Here is a 14,629-nt window from a genome sequence, read left to right on the forward strand (position 1 = left end):
TACTTAACACCCTAAAGGGCAGCTTAAAGTCTCCAAAACAAAAACATGTAGACAATGAATGAAGACAGAAAATATGACAGTGTTATTGTCAGATAGTCAGACAGTCCCAGCAGCTAACAGTGTTGCCAAGTCTGTTTACTATAAGCGACTTTGGGCTTGTTTTTCTTTAAAGTAACTTTTAAATATTGGGGGCCCTTGACATGAAAATGTTTCAGAACCACAGCTCTAAAGGCCAGTCCACACCAATGCAATTCCTTGCAAGATCCTTGCAGCATGCAACTACTTGCAACTACTTGCAACCATTATCTCCAATGGCAATTGCAAGGAGTTGCATTGTTGTGGACTGGACTGGCCTTTAAACTGCTTTGTTGCAAGGAGTTAAACAACATTAGACGATATACAGTTTGACTGACCTGACTAGACTAGTCGCTTATGTTGGGCTTCTTTTCATAGACATGGTTGCTTGTTTCTCTCGCAGAATCTGGCAACACTATGGGCTCTTTAACTCCTCATTCGCCACCTGATCGGATCTAGCAGTGTTTGATACAAACAGCTTTATATTTGTTAATTTAAACAGTGAAATTAGCAACTTATAATGTACACCATGCAAGTACAGTAGAGTTGTCAGTGTTGTCAGGGACTTTAGACTACTAAAAAGTACAGGTTTGACCAGTTGAATTAGTAGTTAATGATCTTCATGAGGAACTGGAGTTTAAACTACATGAGAGAGGAGTTAATTATCTTCATGAGGAACTGGTGGTTGTTTTCTTTCCAAATAATATTCAGGTGAGTAGCTAATTTAAGCTAAAAACAGTTAGCTGCTGTTTAGCATTAATGTTTCCATGGAATAGAACTAATGTGTGCCATTTCACTTTTATAATTTTACATTGAGAAATAGTAAAGCAAAAACTATGCAGAGAGAGAGAGAGAGAGAGAGAGAGAGAGAGAGAGAGAGAGAGAGAGAGAGAGAGAGAGAGAGAGAGAGAGAGAGAGAGAGAGAGAGAGGTGCTTACAGGTGCTCCAGACTGGTGCCTATAGTATACTGACTATACTTGTAAATGTGATATGTGAACTATATTTTGTTTGTTGTCAGCATCCTAAATATTTTATTTTGTTTGGTTGTTATTGTCCTTGTATGAAACCTCAGTTATTAGCTACATGGTTAAGGAGATATTGGTATGTTGAGCCACTGTACTTCAGTTTCCACTAGATGGCAGCAGAGTGTCTTTTATGACAGGTTGTAGCAGTATATACAGTAGAAACATTGTATCAGGTTGTAGTATACACAGTAGAAACATTGTATCAGGTTGTAGTATTTACAGTAGAAACATTGTATCAGGTTGTAGTATTTACAGTAGAAACATTGTATCAGGTTGTAGTATTTACAGTAGAAACAGCTGATAGCTTCCTCTACTTCAGTGGTTCTCAAAGATCCTTACAGGGGACCCCCAGGGGTACTTGACGGGGTTCCAGAGGGTTCCCCAACAAAATGGGGAACGATTTAAACACTCTATTTTATACTTCAGATATTCTAAAAGGCGCGACACGTTGTGAACTTGTAGATCGGCTGTTTTTGAAAAATCTTGAATTGTATATTCAGAAATTACAACAGCTTGTGCAGTAACAATTTTTTTTTAAAGAAAGAAAATCAATATACAGGGGGAAATAAGTCTATGTTTGGGGGGTTCTTGACATGAAAATGTTTGAGAACCCTGATCTACTGTACTTGATCACTTTGTTTGGTGAGAGCTGATGCTGTTTATTCAGAGGAACTTACAGGTGAGGGTTTAAAGTTTAAACCACTTGGTTCGCACCTTTTTTCCGTGTACACCAAATCTATTTGCCGAAAATAGCCGATCTACAAGCTCATAGCGCATCAGGTTGTGAGCTTGAAGATCGGCTATTTTGGCTGAATGTTTGCTGTAGAATAGGGACGCTAAGGTTCATGTGGTCTAAGAGAATTGATTTGATTTGAAGTAAATGAGAATTGATTTGAAGTAAATTAAACCATCAAGTCTTAACATCTTTCTTTCTTTCTTTCTTTTTTTCTTTCTTTCAGATACTCAGGTTCTACGGATGGAAATTTGCATTCTTGCTAAATCCGGCATATGTACATTGCAGGATGAACACGTTACCATCAAGCATCTGTATGGAGGGCTACTGAGGATGAGTGATAAGATAACAGCCAGGACAATGAGGCCGATCAGTCACTGCCATCCACACTGTGAGCTCCCAGCCAGCAAACCTGTGTTATGGGACCCAACACATGGACATTGATCACGAGGATGTTCCACACCTACCTACCTACCTACATGGAAGTACTAAAGAAAGATGCAGGGGAGGGAACTCAGGAAAGTAGTGGAGCGAGCTGCTAGCCAGATGCATGGAGGATGGAGATGACTGGAGGACGCCACTGGAGGGCTCGTCCGAGGATGACCTCCTAGAGAGAGGAGGGGTCTACAATGACTTTGATCCAAAGTTTTACCCTGGCATCACTTACACAACTGATGAAGACAAGGAAAAGACATCTCAAGGTAGGAACCTGTTTTTCTGTGCTGCTGCTGATTGTGTTGTATGTGATTCAAGCTGTTGCTGTGTTGTTGTTGTCATATTTTGTTGCATTGTTGTGATTCAAGCTGGTGTCATCATATTGGAACCCATTCACTGGGTGGCAATGGAACATGTTCAGTGTCTGTGGAATTGAAGGCTGATGTGAATCTGCAGTGTGTCTGTTGTGTTGTTGCTGCTGTTGAAGTTGTGAGTTGTGACAGGGTGCAGTATACGCATGCTAGGTGGTGAGTTGTGACAGAGTACAGTATACGCATGCTAGGTGGTGAGTTGTGACAGGGTACAGTATACGTATCCTTGGCTGTGAGTTGTGACAGGGTGAATGTATTTTGGTTCATATGATTGGCTTGGTGGCAACACCTCATGTACTGTAGGTCTTTTCCTCATGTCCATTATTCTTTCTTTTCTTTTTTTTTTCTTGAGGGGAATTCAGGAATTTGAATTAATTTGGCTCCTTAGAGTTTAATTACAGTTGTTCTCGACATGCTTGGATGCATTTCCTGAAACTCTAACCTCATTCCCATAACTTTAAATGCAATTTAAAAAGTCTTCTCTTTATTCCACACATGCATGCAGGCGGAATAAAGAACAAAAAGGTCTATAAATACTTTCTACTGATCATGAATGCAGTTTGTACCCCAGTGGTTCTCAAAGTGGGGTCCGGGGGGACCCTCAGGGTTAAGGGGGGGTTCTAAATGGACCCTTACTCTGAGAGTGTACAAATGGAACCAAATGAATGAAAAGAAAAATGATCATAAAGCGTCACAATAATTTGAACCCCTTTATCCATATAGTATATACTTTGGCTATTCAAAAATAGCAGATATACAAGCTCATAGCTATGAGCTTGTAGATCTGCTATTTTAGAAAAATTGTGAACATTTGTGCAAATCTTTGAATATAAATATTTTTAAAGGGAACATTTGTAAATCAAATCTTTGTTTCTGGGGGTCCCTGGAACAAAAATATTTTGAGATGGGGGTCTGTGGCCAAATACATTTTGGGGGTCCTTCACATGAAAAAGTTTGAGAACCACTGCTGTATAGGCTACACAGGATTTTAGAGCTTCCAATGCCTTTTTTGCATGCACTTTCCTTTTGCATGTCTCTCTAAAGTCATAGATTAACTGGCAGCGTAAAAAAAATCTTTTGATTGACTGAATACTTTAGCTTCAGGTTTTTAACAGTACAGGTCATACAGTCAAAGGTTATAAAAAAGGATAACAAAAAACAAAAAGCCATGCGGAGCTTGTTTCCATTGTGGTCCATTGTACTCAATTAATCAGTAATATAAATATAATGCATGCAATACAATATGTGTTGGTAGAAATCTCAGTAGCATCAACAGGTATATTTTACATAGGAACAAATATGGTTTCTTTCTTGTAAAATCTACAGTGAATGTTTTGGCTGTTCCTTCAGTTATTGATGTCCAAGCCCTTAGACAAGAGATGCAAAGTTAATAATGGTGACATTTCACATACAGGCTCTTTCTTAGGGGCCCCCTGAGCCCTTGGGCCCCAGGACCCTGGGCCCTATGGTCCTCTGCGGTCCCCTGCATGGAGGCCTAACATCACTTATTAAGATACTGGTCCAACACTAATTATTATGTCAGACGCTGAATATCCAACCAGACAAAAATCTGCAAGTGTTCCTACACTGTGGTCTGTTATGGATATAGTAATTATGAATTATATTGCAGTTTAAAAAACTAAAAAGAATACTGCACACACTATATATTGCACAGTCCAGAGCTTTATTTTCCACACACAATGTTTACATCTTGCTCAGGAGATTTCATATAAATGCTGCTGCAAACTTTGTGGTTTCCTGCAGAGGATCAGATATCATGTGTTCTTTCACATGCAGCCAACCTGCTCACGCCACTAAAGACCTCTACACCGAAGCTTCCAAACACAACACCTTTTGCACTATAACATAGCTATCAGGCAAGTGCAATGACAACCCAAAATGCATGTTCAAACACATCACATTTAAAGGGGCTACACCATGAATTAAAAAAAAATATATTATATATAAATATTGCCCCCTAATACGTTTTAAACAGGTTGTAAGCCTAAAAAACATCCAGATATTTTTTCTCACAATCTGACTGTGTCATTCCAAGCTTTTTCAGCTGCAATACCAAAACGTCCTATTGGGCAGGGGGGAGCTACTGAGCAATTCTGTCTGGCCATCATCAATGCAAAATCAGGGCAAGTGACATCACTTGCCCTGCCATTCTGAAATGGCCTGTTCAGACACGCCCATTCAGGAAATCCATGAAATGAGCATGAATGACTGAATGTTTAAAAAAAAATTTTTTTGGGGTACAAGAGACACTGGGGAGCCCAAAAAATACTAAAAACCTAAAAAAAAATGAAATTCATGGTGTAGCCCCTTTAAAGTGCATCAACTTTCCAAAGATTGCATCGTAAAAGAGCTGGTTACAGTATGTCCACAAACACAAAATACAGGCCTTTTTTCTACTAGAAAAGGTGACTGAAAAACCAAGGTATGTACCGGACCGCAATTCATGTGCACCGTTACACTCCTACTGCACATGAACAACTTACTGTACTTACATACACTCTGATCACATGCTATTACACTAATAAGCTAGCTTGTCTTCACAAGCTGTATTTCAGCGTTGAGGCAATAGACATTGATAAACAGCTGGTCTATTCTAAATGTAAAAGAAAGTCTTGGTGCTTCTGTCTTTCTTTACACGTTGGATTGCTCTTCTACAACCCTGCTGTCCTGATCATCAGATAAGCCTCGTCTACGACCAACACTTCCTCTGATGTTTATATCATCTGGACTGTCCTCCTGAAACATGACATGAATCACATTTAGATGATCATGAATACATCTTTAGTATAAATGAGAGTAATCGATGAAAATAATGTAGTTCTCCTTACTTCTTTGCCCTTGCCAGAGTCTTGTTTCCTTTAAAAACATGAAATCATATTTTAAAGAGGAATAACTACACTTGAAGCTGTAATTCTGTGTATAGTTATGATGACAGAGAACTCACCAAACCCACAACATAACCAAAGGAAACAGCAGCACTGCCAACAGCTTGACTCCAATAACAACACGAAGGATAATGTCATCAACTGCAAGAAAATTACAAGATTATTAAATTAGTTAAATTAATTTTCAAGGGGAGGAAATTAATCAAGATCAACATGAATTGGAATCCAGATTTTTTTTGGTGCTATTTTTGAATTGGAATCTTTAAAAGTTACATTTGTATTTAATTTCAAATGCATTTAGTTATACTTATGTATGTACTTTATGAACTTAATTACAAATACATTGGACATAAAAAAGACAATAGAATTTTAATACTAGTCATTAAGCTACTAATATAGACTGAAGTAAATAAAGTGGGTCATGTTTGCGTGTTTGGAATTGTATCAGCTGAAATCAATAATATATCACTAATCCAATATTAACCTCTGGGCCGCATTAAGTGAAGGTGGGGGCTGCATTTGGCCCCCCGTGCCGCCAGTTGCCCATGTGTGTGTTAGATCTTAATCATACCTTCCATTACGTTCCTCTGTCTACCACCGTGTGTAATGACCACCAGCAGCACCTCGGTAGAGTTGTTTTCTCCCAGCGAGCTCTCGGTGTGACAGAAGTACCGTCCAGTGTGGTCGGACTGCAGAGCGGTCACAACCAGAACCTGTCCCGATCCTACCTGGACCAGGGAGCTGGAACCAGGAGGTCCGACCCTCTGGTACCAGGTGTAGTTGTCTACGGGTGGGTCAGCATCACTGTTGCAGGTCAAGTCCACACTGCTGCCCTCTGCTGTACTGTCTGGTGCGCTGACCTCCACCCACACACTCACTGGGGCATCTGCGTCAGAAACACAACAGAACTATTTTGCTACTCCTATACATAGTTTTGTCTGAAACTCACACACGTTGCTGCACGTGATCTGTGATCTCTAAACTCGTGATAAATATGCATCATACAGATGTTAGATATTCCGCAGCCAATGGCTATAATTGGCTTCCAATGTTTGTGTTTTAGAAAAAAAGCCAATGCCAAAATTGTTTATGCGATTGACTGCAAATTTGAATTAAATATTGAGGGGCCTCTAGACCAGTGGTTCTCAGCTTGTGGGTCGGGTTTGAGGGGGTCCCCAAATGACAGCGAAGTGACAATTTAAGGACTTTTAAGACCTTTTTAATACCTAGAAGAAAAAGACCATTACTGCATCAAAAGTATCAACAAACTATACAATAAAACATTGGCCAAATTGTCAAATAACATAAGAAATAGGCAAAAAATGTGAAAATAGCCGATCTACAAGCTCACAATGCCTCGCAATGCAAAGCGTTGTGAGCTTGTAGACCGGCTATTTCCCAATATTTAAATGTGGAACGGAGTCAAACAAAATGGGGGGTCCCCAGTTCAATAAATGATTATTTTGGGGAGTCACAGCCTGAAAAGGTTGAGAACCACTGCTCTAGGCAATGGATAGACTAAAGCAATTTCACTTAGACCCACAGGGGGACCAAATCAGAGGTAGGTAAGCCCATCGGGGCCTGAAAGGCTTGCTTGACATCAGCTGAATAGGGACCATTTCTATTAGTAGATCAGGCTCAGGTGTCAGGTCAGACTCAGGCTTATTGAACGTTCATTGAGTCTCTGTTGTATTAGTAACTCTCATCTCTGAAGCCTGACGAGGCACTTAAGTGTTAGTGGATGCGACGCACAGCACTCACAACGTAAAATAAAAAGTGAATGAGGCTCATCATAATAAAACTGCAACACAGTAGGGTATGTGACGTGTGTTGTGTTTTCATAATGTATCAGTGAGAGTGAGTGAGCATTCATCAGAGAGTTGTGGGCTGTGCTTATCAGAGAGAGATTCAATTAATTTAGTGTCGGGTCTTGGGTAAGGCTTGGTCTGATAAATTGCAGACCCCTAGGTACACATGATGTCCAGAAATGTGTGCCTATAGGGGCATGCGAAACGTTTAGCGTAAAAATGCTATTTGCCAGCTGATGTCTACAACTAACAACGTATAGAGACACCCGTCCTGGTGGAGATATGCGCTCCACCAACCTTCAAGTTTTTGTTGTGTATTGAACTGACAGGTGCAGGTGTAGTTATCAATTCAGGTTAGTGCAGTAGGTATTGAACTCACAGGTGCATCAATTCAGGTTAGTGCACTAGGTATTGAACTCACAGGTGCAGGTGTAGCTACCAATCAGGTTGGTACAGGATTCATTGGGATCACATCTCTCCTCGTCCTCTACACATTCATTGATGTCTGCATGAGATAGAGAGAAAGAAAACAGAGATCATCATACATGTGCATACCCCTTATACAAATAGTGAATATCCTTATCAGGGGTTGACAGTGATCAAAGTGTGACGGAATGGGGTGACCACCAATCTTTTCAAATGCACACACACACGCACACACACACACACACACACACACACACACACGCACACACGTACGTGCGCATGCACGCACACACGCGCACGAGCACAATCACCTTGGCACTGTCCATTGATGGTGGTAAAGTTGCCTTGACCTCTAAGGTTCTTGAACCCGTCCTGACATTGACAATAATAGCTCCCATATGTGTTGAAGCAGGCTGAATGGTTTCCACAGAGACCAGAAGAGGATTCACACTCATTCGCATCTTGTACATTTACACAAAGACACAATAAAAATAAGGAAACAAAAGTCAGGAAGATAAATAAATACATTAAAACCAAGTAGTGGAACACGTTGATAATTATTATTATTTTTTACATTTACTGCTTGTCAAACTTAAAGCACACCAAGATTTTTGACGTGGGCTTTTATAAGGATTAACTGGTTGTGAAGACAAACTTGTGTCCACATGGCAGTATAAGTTCATCAGGCTAACTTGTTTGGACCGGTCATTTGGCCTCAGGAGAAGACAACACTGTAGTACATCTGCATTAAGACCAGGGAGTCTTACCAACACATTTTCCTTTCACTCTTGCTTCTCCAATTCCACAGGAGTCGCATGATGTTTCCAGCATAAACCCTGTGGAACAAGACACGACTCCATTAATCCATAGTGTAGCGATCCCCAAACTTTGAGCCAGGGCCCACTGGTGCTGTGAGAATATTGCACATGGGCCCACAAATCATTTAGATTTTAATGATAAAATATCATTTTTATTAAAACTAAAACTAAAAATGTAAAATACATTGTGGTATTATTATTATTAAAACAAATTTAAACCTTGACAAGCTTTCATTGTGATACTGATAAGAACTTGAACTTAAAGTATATGCCATGCTTTCGAGATTTTCCTGTGGGTCCTGATTCAGAAAAGGTTGGGAACCACCATCAGAGGTGGACGAAGTACTCAACCCCAGTACTTGAGTAAGAGTACAGATACTCCTGGTCAAATTTACTCCACTACAAGTAAAAGTAGCTCAGTCAAAATGTTACTCAAGTAAGAGTAAAAGAGTAATTGCTTTTAAATATACTTAAGTATTCAAAAGTACATGCTTTTAAAAATACTTAAAGTACAAGTAAAAGTCCTCTGAAGTCCTCAACTACGTTGAGCACTGTCCCGTTGGCAGTGGCAATGATGTCCTGTGTTCAATACCGATACTTTTGTTTTCTTGGCATACTGTAGAGCTTGAGGTAGTAGTAGTAAACGTTTTTTATTTGAGAATAACATGGGATGTACAAGTAGCAATCATAGATTAATCATAAGTATTAATCATAGATTGGATCAAAGACTGAATTGTGGGTACATCATTACAAATAAAAGCATAAAAAGGGCAAACAAACACAAACATGCAGTCAAGTTAATTATTTAAAAGTCTGATCATGTAGGGGATGGCACTTTTTTTGTACCGCTCTGTTGTGCAGAAGGCCAGGTCAAGGTCATTTGAGGAGCGGGTTTGGCGTTGGCTTATTTCGCCTCGCTCAGGTGGAAGCCAGTTCCTAAAGTGGTCAGCCTGTCGGAGGGAGGTCGCAAACGCCCTGGTCAAGTCCTCGCGCCGCGAGCTGAGGGAGGGGAGTCCTAGGCGGCTACAGGCATTCCTGTAAGATGTAAAATCCCTGCCCAGGATAATCCGCACCGCCCTGCGTTGGACCCTCTCGATGGCCTTTGATTGGACGCCAGTAAGGCCTGAGTGCCAGACTGGAGCGGCATACTCCAAGGTTGGTCGGATGTAGATTGTGAATATGGAGGTGAGATCGTCTGGTGGGATGGCAGAGTTTTTCAGGCGTCTGAGGAGAAACAACCGCTGGCTGGCTGTTTTACAGAGATGGTTCACCTGTTGGATATAGATTCCCAGGATCTTCAGGGTTGAGACTTTCTGGAGTTCGAGGTCATTTATTGTTAGGTTTGGGAATGTGGGGGGGGGTTTTGTTGTGAAGAAGTGCAATACTTTGCACTTCTTTGGGTGCAGCACCATTTTTCTCTCGGAGGACCACCTCTCCAAATCAGCGAGGTCCTGCTGGATGATGGATGGAGCGTTCAGTGAGCGCGCCTCCAAGAGGTTGAGGTCGTCCACAAACTTCCAGCGCTTGGCCGTTGCATCTTTAGCTGCACCGTTGATGTAAGCTATAAAAATCCAAGGTCCTAGCAACGTCCCCTGGGGGAGGCCGCATGTGATTTTTTCACTGTCCGAGAGGGCTCCATGGTAGCGCACGGACTGTGATCTGTCCGATAGAAAGTTTGCTATCCACCTGGCCAGAGATGGTCGGAGGCCGAGCTTCAGCATCGTGGTGATGGCGAGGCTGTGGTCCACACAGTCAAAAGCCTTGCTGTAATCTGTGGTGACCAAAGAGCAGATCCTTCCTGGCTTGTCCAATGATCTGTATAGGTCATTTGTCAGATCCAGGAGGCTATGGGTTGTTGACCGTCCGGGTAGGCACCCAAACTGCTGACTGTCAATCTGAGGTAGATCTTCCTGCACTCCATTTCTACTGCCAGTAGTAGTTCCCTTACATTCTCTGTTGTGTCTGAGACTCGGGCAATGTCATCTGCATAGTCGATGTAAGTAATCCTGATGGGAGTTCCTAGTCTTCCTCGGGACCAGCGTGAACCCCAGTGCCTCAAAAGATTATTTTTTTCTTATGAGGAAATAACAGGAGTCACACATAAATTAAATGCATAGAGATACTGTCATGAAGGGCATTTTAATTACAGTGATTACACGTATGTTTTCAACATCTGGTGATATGACACAATACCTTACATGCTCATTCTGCATGCATACAGTTGACTAGAAAACAGAACATTCTCTCTGTTCAGTGTTTGTTTTTGCAGAGACCTGCAGACATTGCCGCCAATCCTGTGGGTGCCGGGGAGCCCGAGCATCCATGTTGAAAGCCGAGCCCCCACAGGGAATGTGTCGGTTGGATGACAATTGTGTGATGCTTTGTAACGTGCACAGTATGCATGGTGTACCCGCTCTGATACCGTGTGTTATTGTGAACAGATTTCTATCATTTCAAACTCTCTCCCTGTAATCTTCAAAGTCCTTATGCCAGTTATGGTTTCATCATCAGCCAATAATCAAATTGTATGACTTGAAATGTAGTAAAAGAAGGTCCTTTTGCACACCTACTGGGACAGGTGCGTAGGAGCAGGCAGCCAGTGCATGAGACAGGGAAAATGGTGATCGCGCACACTGTCTTCCCTTACAGCAAAAACGTACAATGTTTCCAACTGACTTTCATCAGGTATTTCTGATTAAGGGGTTAATACTTGGTTGATGTGACTTGTTGTTGAGTACCCTACCCACCCAAAATAAATTGGCATCCATGCCTGCAGAGATGGTGGTTGCAGAGAGGCTGGTGTTGTTTGCAAGGCATGTGGTTAGTTTGAAGGTTTCAACATCTGTCATTTCTCAGTGCTAGTCTAGACATGATCTACATACAGCCTTCTTTGTGACCACATCCTCTGCTTTCACAAGAGAAGAGTGATTAGATTGACCACAATATTCTACTGGACAGACTAGAAAACTGGGTGGGTGTGACTGGGTCTGCACTGGACTGGTTTAGGTCCTAACTGAGTGACGGAACCTTTACGGTCTCAGTCGGCAATGCAACCTCTAACCACGCAGATGTCACTTGTGGCGTCCCCCAAGGGTCAATCCTTGGTCCGTTATTATTTTGTATTTATCTTCTTCCTTTAGGCCAAGTTATTCGCAATTTTAACGTCTCCTTCCATTTTTATGCTGACGACACACAAATTGATTTTTCCTTAGACCCATCAGACACACAGTTTTTCCGGTTTCTCTTGTCTCCCTTTTGATTGCCTGTCTTTCTGCCATAAAGTCCTGGATGTCAAACAACTTTCTTATGCTAAACAATGACAAAACTGAAATTATTGTGTTTGGACCAAAAACCTGTAGAGACAGTGTAACGCAGTTATTACACAAACAGGGGTTACACTGCACCCAGGAAGCAAGAAACCTGGGAGTAATATTTGACTCAGACCTAAACTTTACTTCACTAAGCATTTTTCTAACATTGCAAAAAGAGCCATCTTCCAAATTAGGAATATTTCCAAAATCAGATCATTTATCTCATTCAGCGATGCACAAACCCTTATTCATGCCTTTGTCTTTTTCTGAACTCCCCAAAAAGTCAATCAATCGCCTTCAACTCATTCAGAACACAGCAGCTTACAAGATCTTACAAGAACCAGGAGATTTGACCACATCACCCCTGTTCTTGCTTCACTGCACTGGCTACCAGTGGCGTTCAGAATTGATTCAGAATTAAAATTACATTGTTTGTTTTTAAAGCACTGAACGGACTCCTATTTATATTCAGCTAGATCTATTCAGCTTAGATCAGCACACAAACTTTTACTTAACCCCCCCCAGACAAACCTTGTGACGGAAGGTGACAGGGCATTCGCTGCTAGGGCTCCATTTCTGTGGAACCAACTCCCCCTGCAAATTAGACAGGCTACTTTGGTGTGCACTTTTAAAATGATTTAAAAAACTCATTACTTTAGAATGGCCTTTAGCTAGAAGGAATAGTCAGCTAGTTCTCTGCTTTTGGTCTTATTATTTTTGTATGGTTCCTTTGTTTTTACATTTTCCATCATTGAATTGCCTTTATATTTCCTGTGTTTGTATTGTATTTGTATTGTTAAGCACTTTGTAAACCTGTTTTTGAAAAAGTGCCATATAAATAAAGTTTATTATTGGAAGAAAGACACAGGGCCGGCGCGTCCATTAAGGCGACCTAGTAGTCAGGGGATATTAAAAAAATCTTGGAATAAATTCCTTACCAAAAAAATTCTTCACCAATGTGTTTGTAAAGGTGTCTAGTAACACATCTCACAAAGACTGAAATGCAGTCCCCCTAGGAGAATTTTTGACCTTAAAGTTCCAAAAAAAAATCTAAGTTTAATTCTGTTTTAAGTAGCAGGTGAGGGGTCAAACTAGGGTGTTTTTATGATTCTGAATCCATTGCAAGCATTTGTTTTGCACCAAAACCACTCCTTGGACTAAAAACGGCCCAATCTCAATGGGCTTTTTACACAAAAAGTATACCTGGAAAAGGATGGCTATGGACGTTTTTAGCCCAAGGAGTGGTTTTGGTGCAAAACAAATGCTTGCAATGGATTGAGAATCATAAAAACACCCTAGTTTGACCCCTCACATGCTTTTTTGCAATTTTGATTTTTTTTTTGTGATTTTTTTTTTTAACCAAGGTTATGGTGGGTACCCCAAATTTAAGGAGCTGTCAAAAATTCTCCTAGGGGGACTGCATTTCAGTCTTTGTGAGATGTGTTACTAGACACCTTTACAAACACATTGGTGAAGATTTTTTTTGGTAAGGAATTTATTCCAAGATTGGAAAATATTCTGCTAATATCCCCTGACTATAGGCGGCCGCCTAGAGCGGCAGTTTGGAGAGGCGGCAAATAAAAAAGTCGGGAAAAAATAATAATAATGATAATAAATCGGTAAAATCAGAATTAAATAACACAACCCTAACCTAACCCTAACCCTAACCCTAAAACCGAAATAAAGTAACCAAAGACACAAAAAAAAGTATCATAATCCGCCCAGAACTGCGAAACAATTTGCGCGCATCAAAGGAATCTCCCCTAGAGCGGCGATCAGCCCTCCACCGGCCCTGGAAAGACACTATATAAATGCACCATTTAACATTACATTCACCCATTCAAACACATAATTAAAAGTCATACCTGAGCTGCAGACCAAAATGAAGACCAACGTTTGATTCATATCTGAGTTTAGCTGTTAGGACAGATACTGTACAGTGATATGGTGCTGGCCGGGATCCACTTAGTCTGAACTGGACCGTCACTGAACGATAGCTGCTGTCTTATACTGTATGTCTTTATTTGGGACACCTCACCTCTTCATAATTTACCACAGGATGAATGGTAAATAAAACAGGATATCCTGTTTCAATAGACAAACTGCAATATAATGCATGCCTAATGTATATGTGTGGGGGTGCTCACAATGATTGCACATCAGGTATGTTGTGACTGACAGGAAACTGACAGGAGAGAGAGAGAGAGAGAGAGAGAGAGAGAGAGAGAGAGAGAGAGAGAGAGAGAGAGAGAGAGAGAGAGAGAGAGAGAGAGAGAGAGAGAGAGAGAGAGAGAGAGAGAGAGAGAGAGAGAGAGAGAGAGAGAGAGAGAGAGAGAGAGAGAGAGAGAGAGAGAGAGAGAGAGAGAGAGAGAGAGAGAGAGAGACTTGTCACCTATAGATGTATCCAAACAGCTTTGTAACATAAGTTTATGATATGTTTATGCTTTTTCGAAGGGTGAAATCCTGCTCTGCTAAAATGCTATTTGAATGGTGTCTGCATGTTTGACTTTGACCTCTTTATTGATAAACATAATTATGTAAAATACATACATTGTCACACCATTATCACAATAGGATAAAATGCTAAAATAAATCAATACAAAATCTAGTGGCTTATTTCCATTGCAGTCTTTTCATATACAGATATGTGCAAATTATGTAGTGATGCATGCTGTGATGTGTGTTTGTGTGGATTTGCACTCAAGTCCGCGCACCCAATTG

The 14,629-nt window shown here is 40.9% G+C and overlaps 1 protein-coding gene across 1 annotated transcript; it reads right to left on the bottom strand.

The window, feature by feature from the left end:
- Positions 1 to 5,281: 5,281 nt before the first annotated feature.
- Positions 5,282 to 13,872, bottom strand: LOC311045320 (uncharacterized protein). Its single transcript, XM_084057155.1, has 8 exons — positions 13,774 to 13,872; positions 8,547 to 8,615; positions 8,091 to 8,240; positions 7,775 to 7,858; positions 6,117 to 6,431; positions 5,605 to 5,686; positions 5,489 to 5,516; positions 5,282 to 5,396 (listed from the first exon to the last, which is right to left on the bottom strand). Exons 1-8 carry the CDS (start codon positions 13,811 to 13,813, stop codon positions 5,292 to 5,294), a joined length of 873 nt encoding a protein of 290 aa, XP_083913281.1. The 5' UTR covers positions 13,814 to 13,872; the 3' UTR covers positions 5,282 to 5,291.
- Positions 13,873 to 14,629: the final 757 nt, after the last annotated feature.

The sequence above is a fragment of the Gymnoscopelus microlampas genome, assembly GCF_963454915.1.
Source record: "Gymnoscopelus microlampas genome assembly, chromosome: 5".
In the NCBI taxonomy this organism is placed as follows: domain Eukaryota; kingdom Metazoa; phylum Chordata; class Actinopteri; order Myctophiformes; family Myctophidae; genus Gymnoscopelus; species Gymnoscopelus microlampas.

Bases quoted from the DNA above. Each gene is read 5' to 3' on its own strand.
- LOC311045320 (XM_084057155.1), bottom strand. From the start codon at position 13,813: ATGAATCAAACGTTGGTCTTCATTTTGGTCTGCAGCTCAG. The intron at 8,616-13,773 runs GTATGACTTTTA...CTTGTTCCACAG, and splicing joins CATTTTGGTCTGCAGCTCAG to GGTTTATGCTGGAAACATCA. The intron at 7,859-8,090 runs GTGATTGTGCTC...TATCTCATGCAG, and splicing joins CATCAATGGACAGTGCCAAG to ACATCAATGAATGTGTAGAG.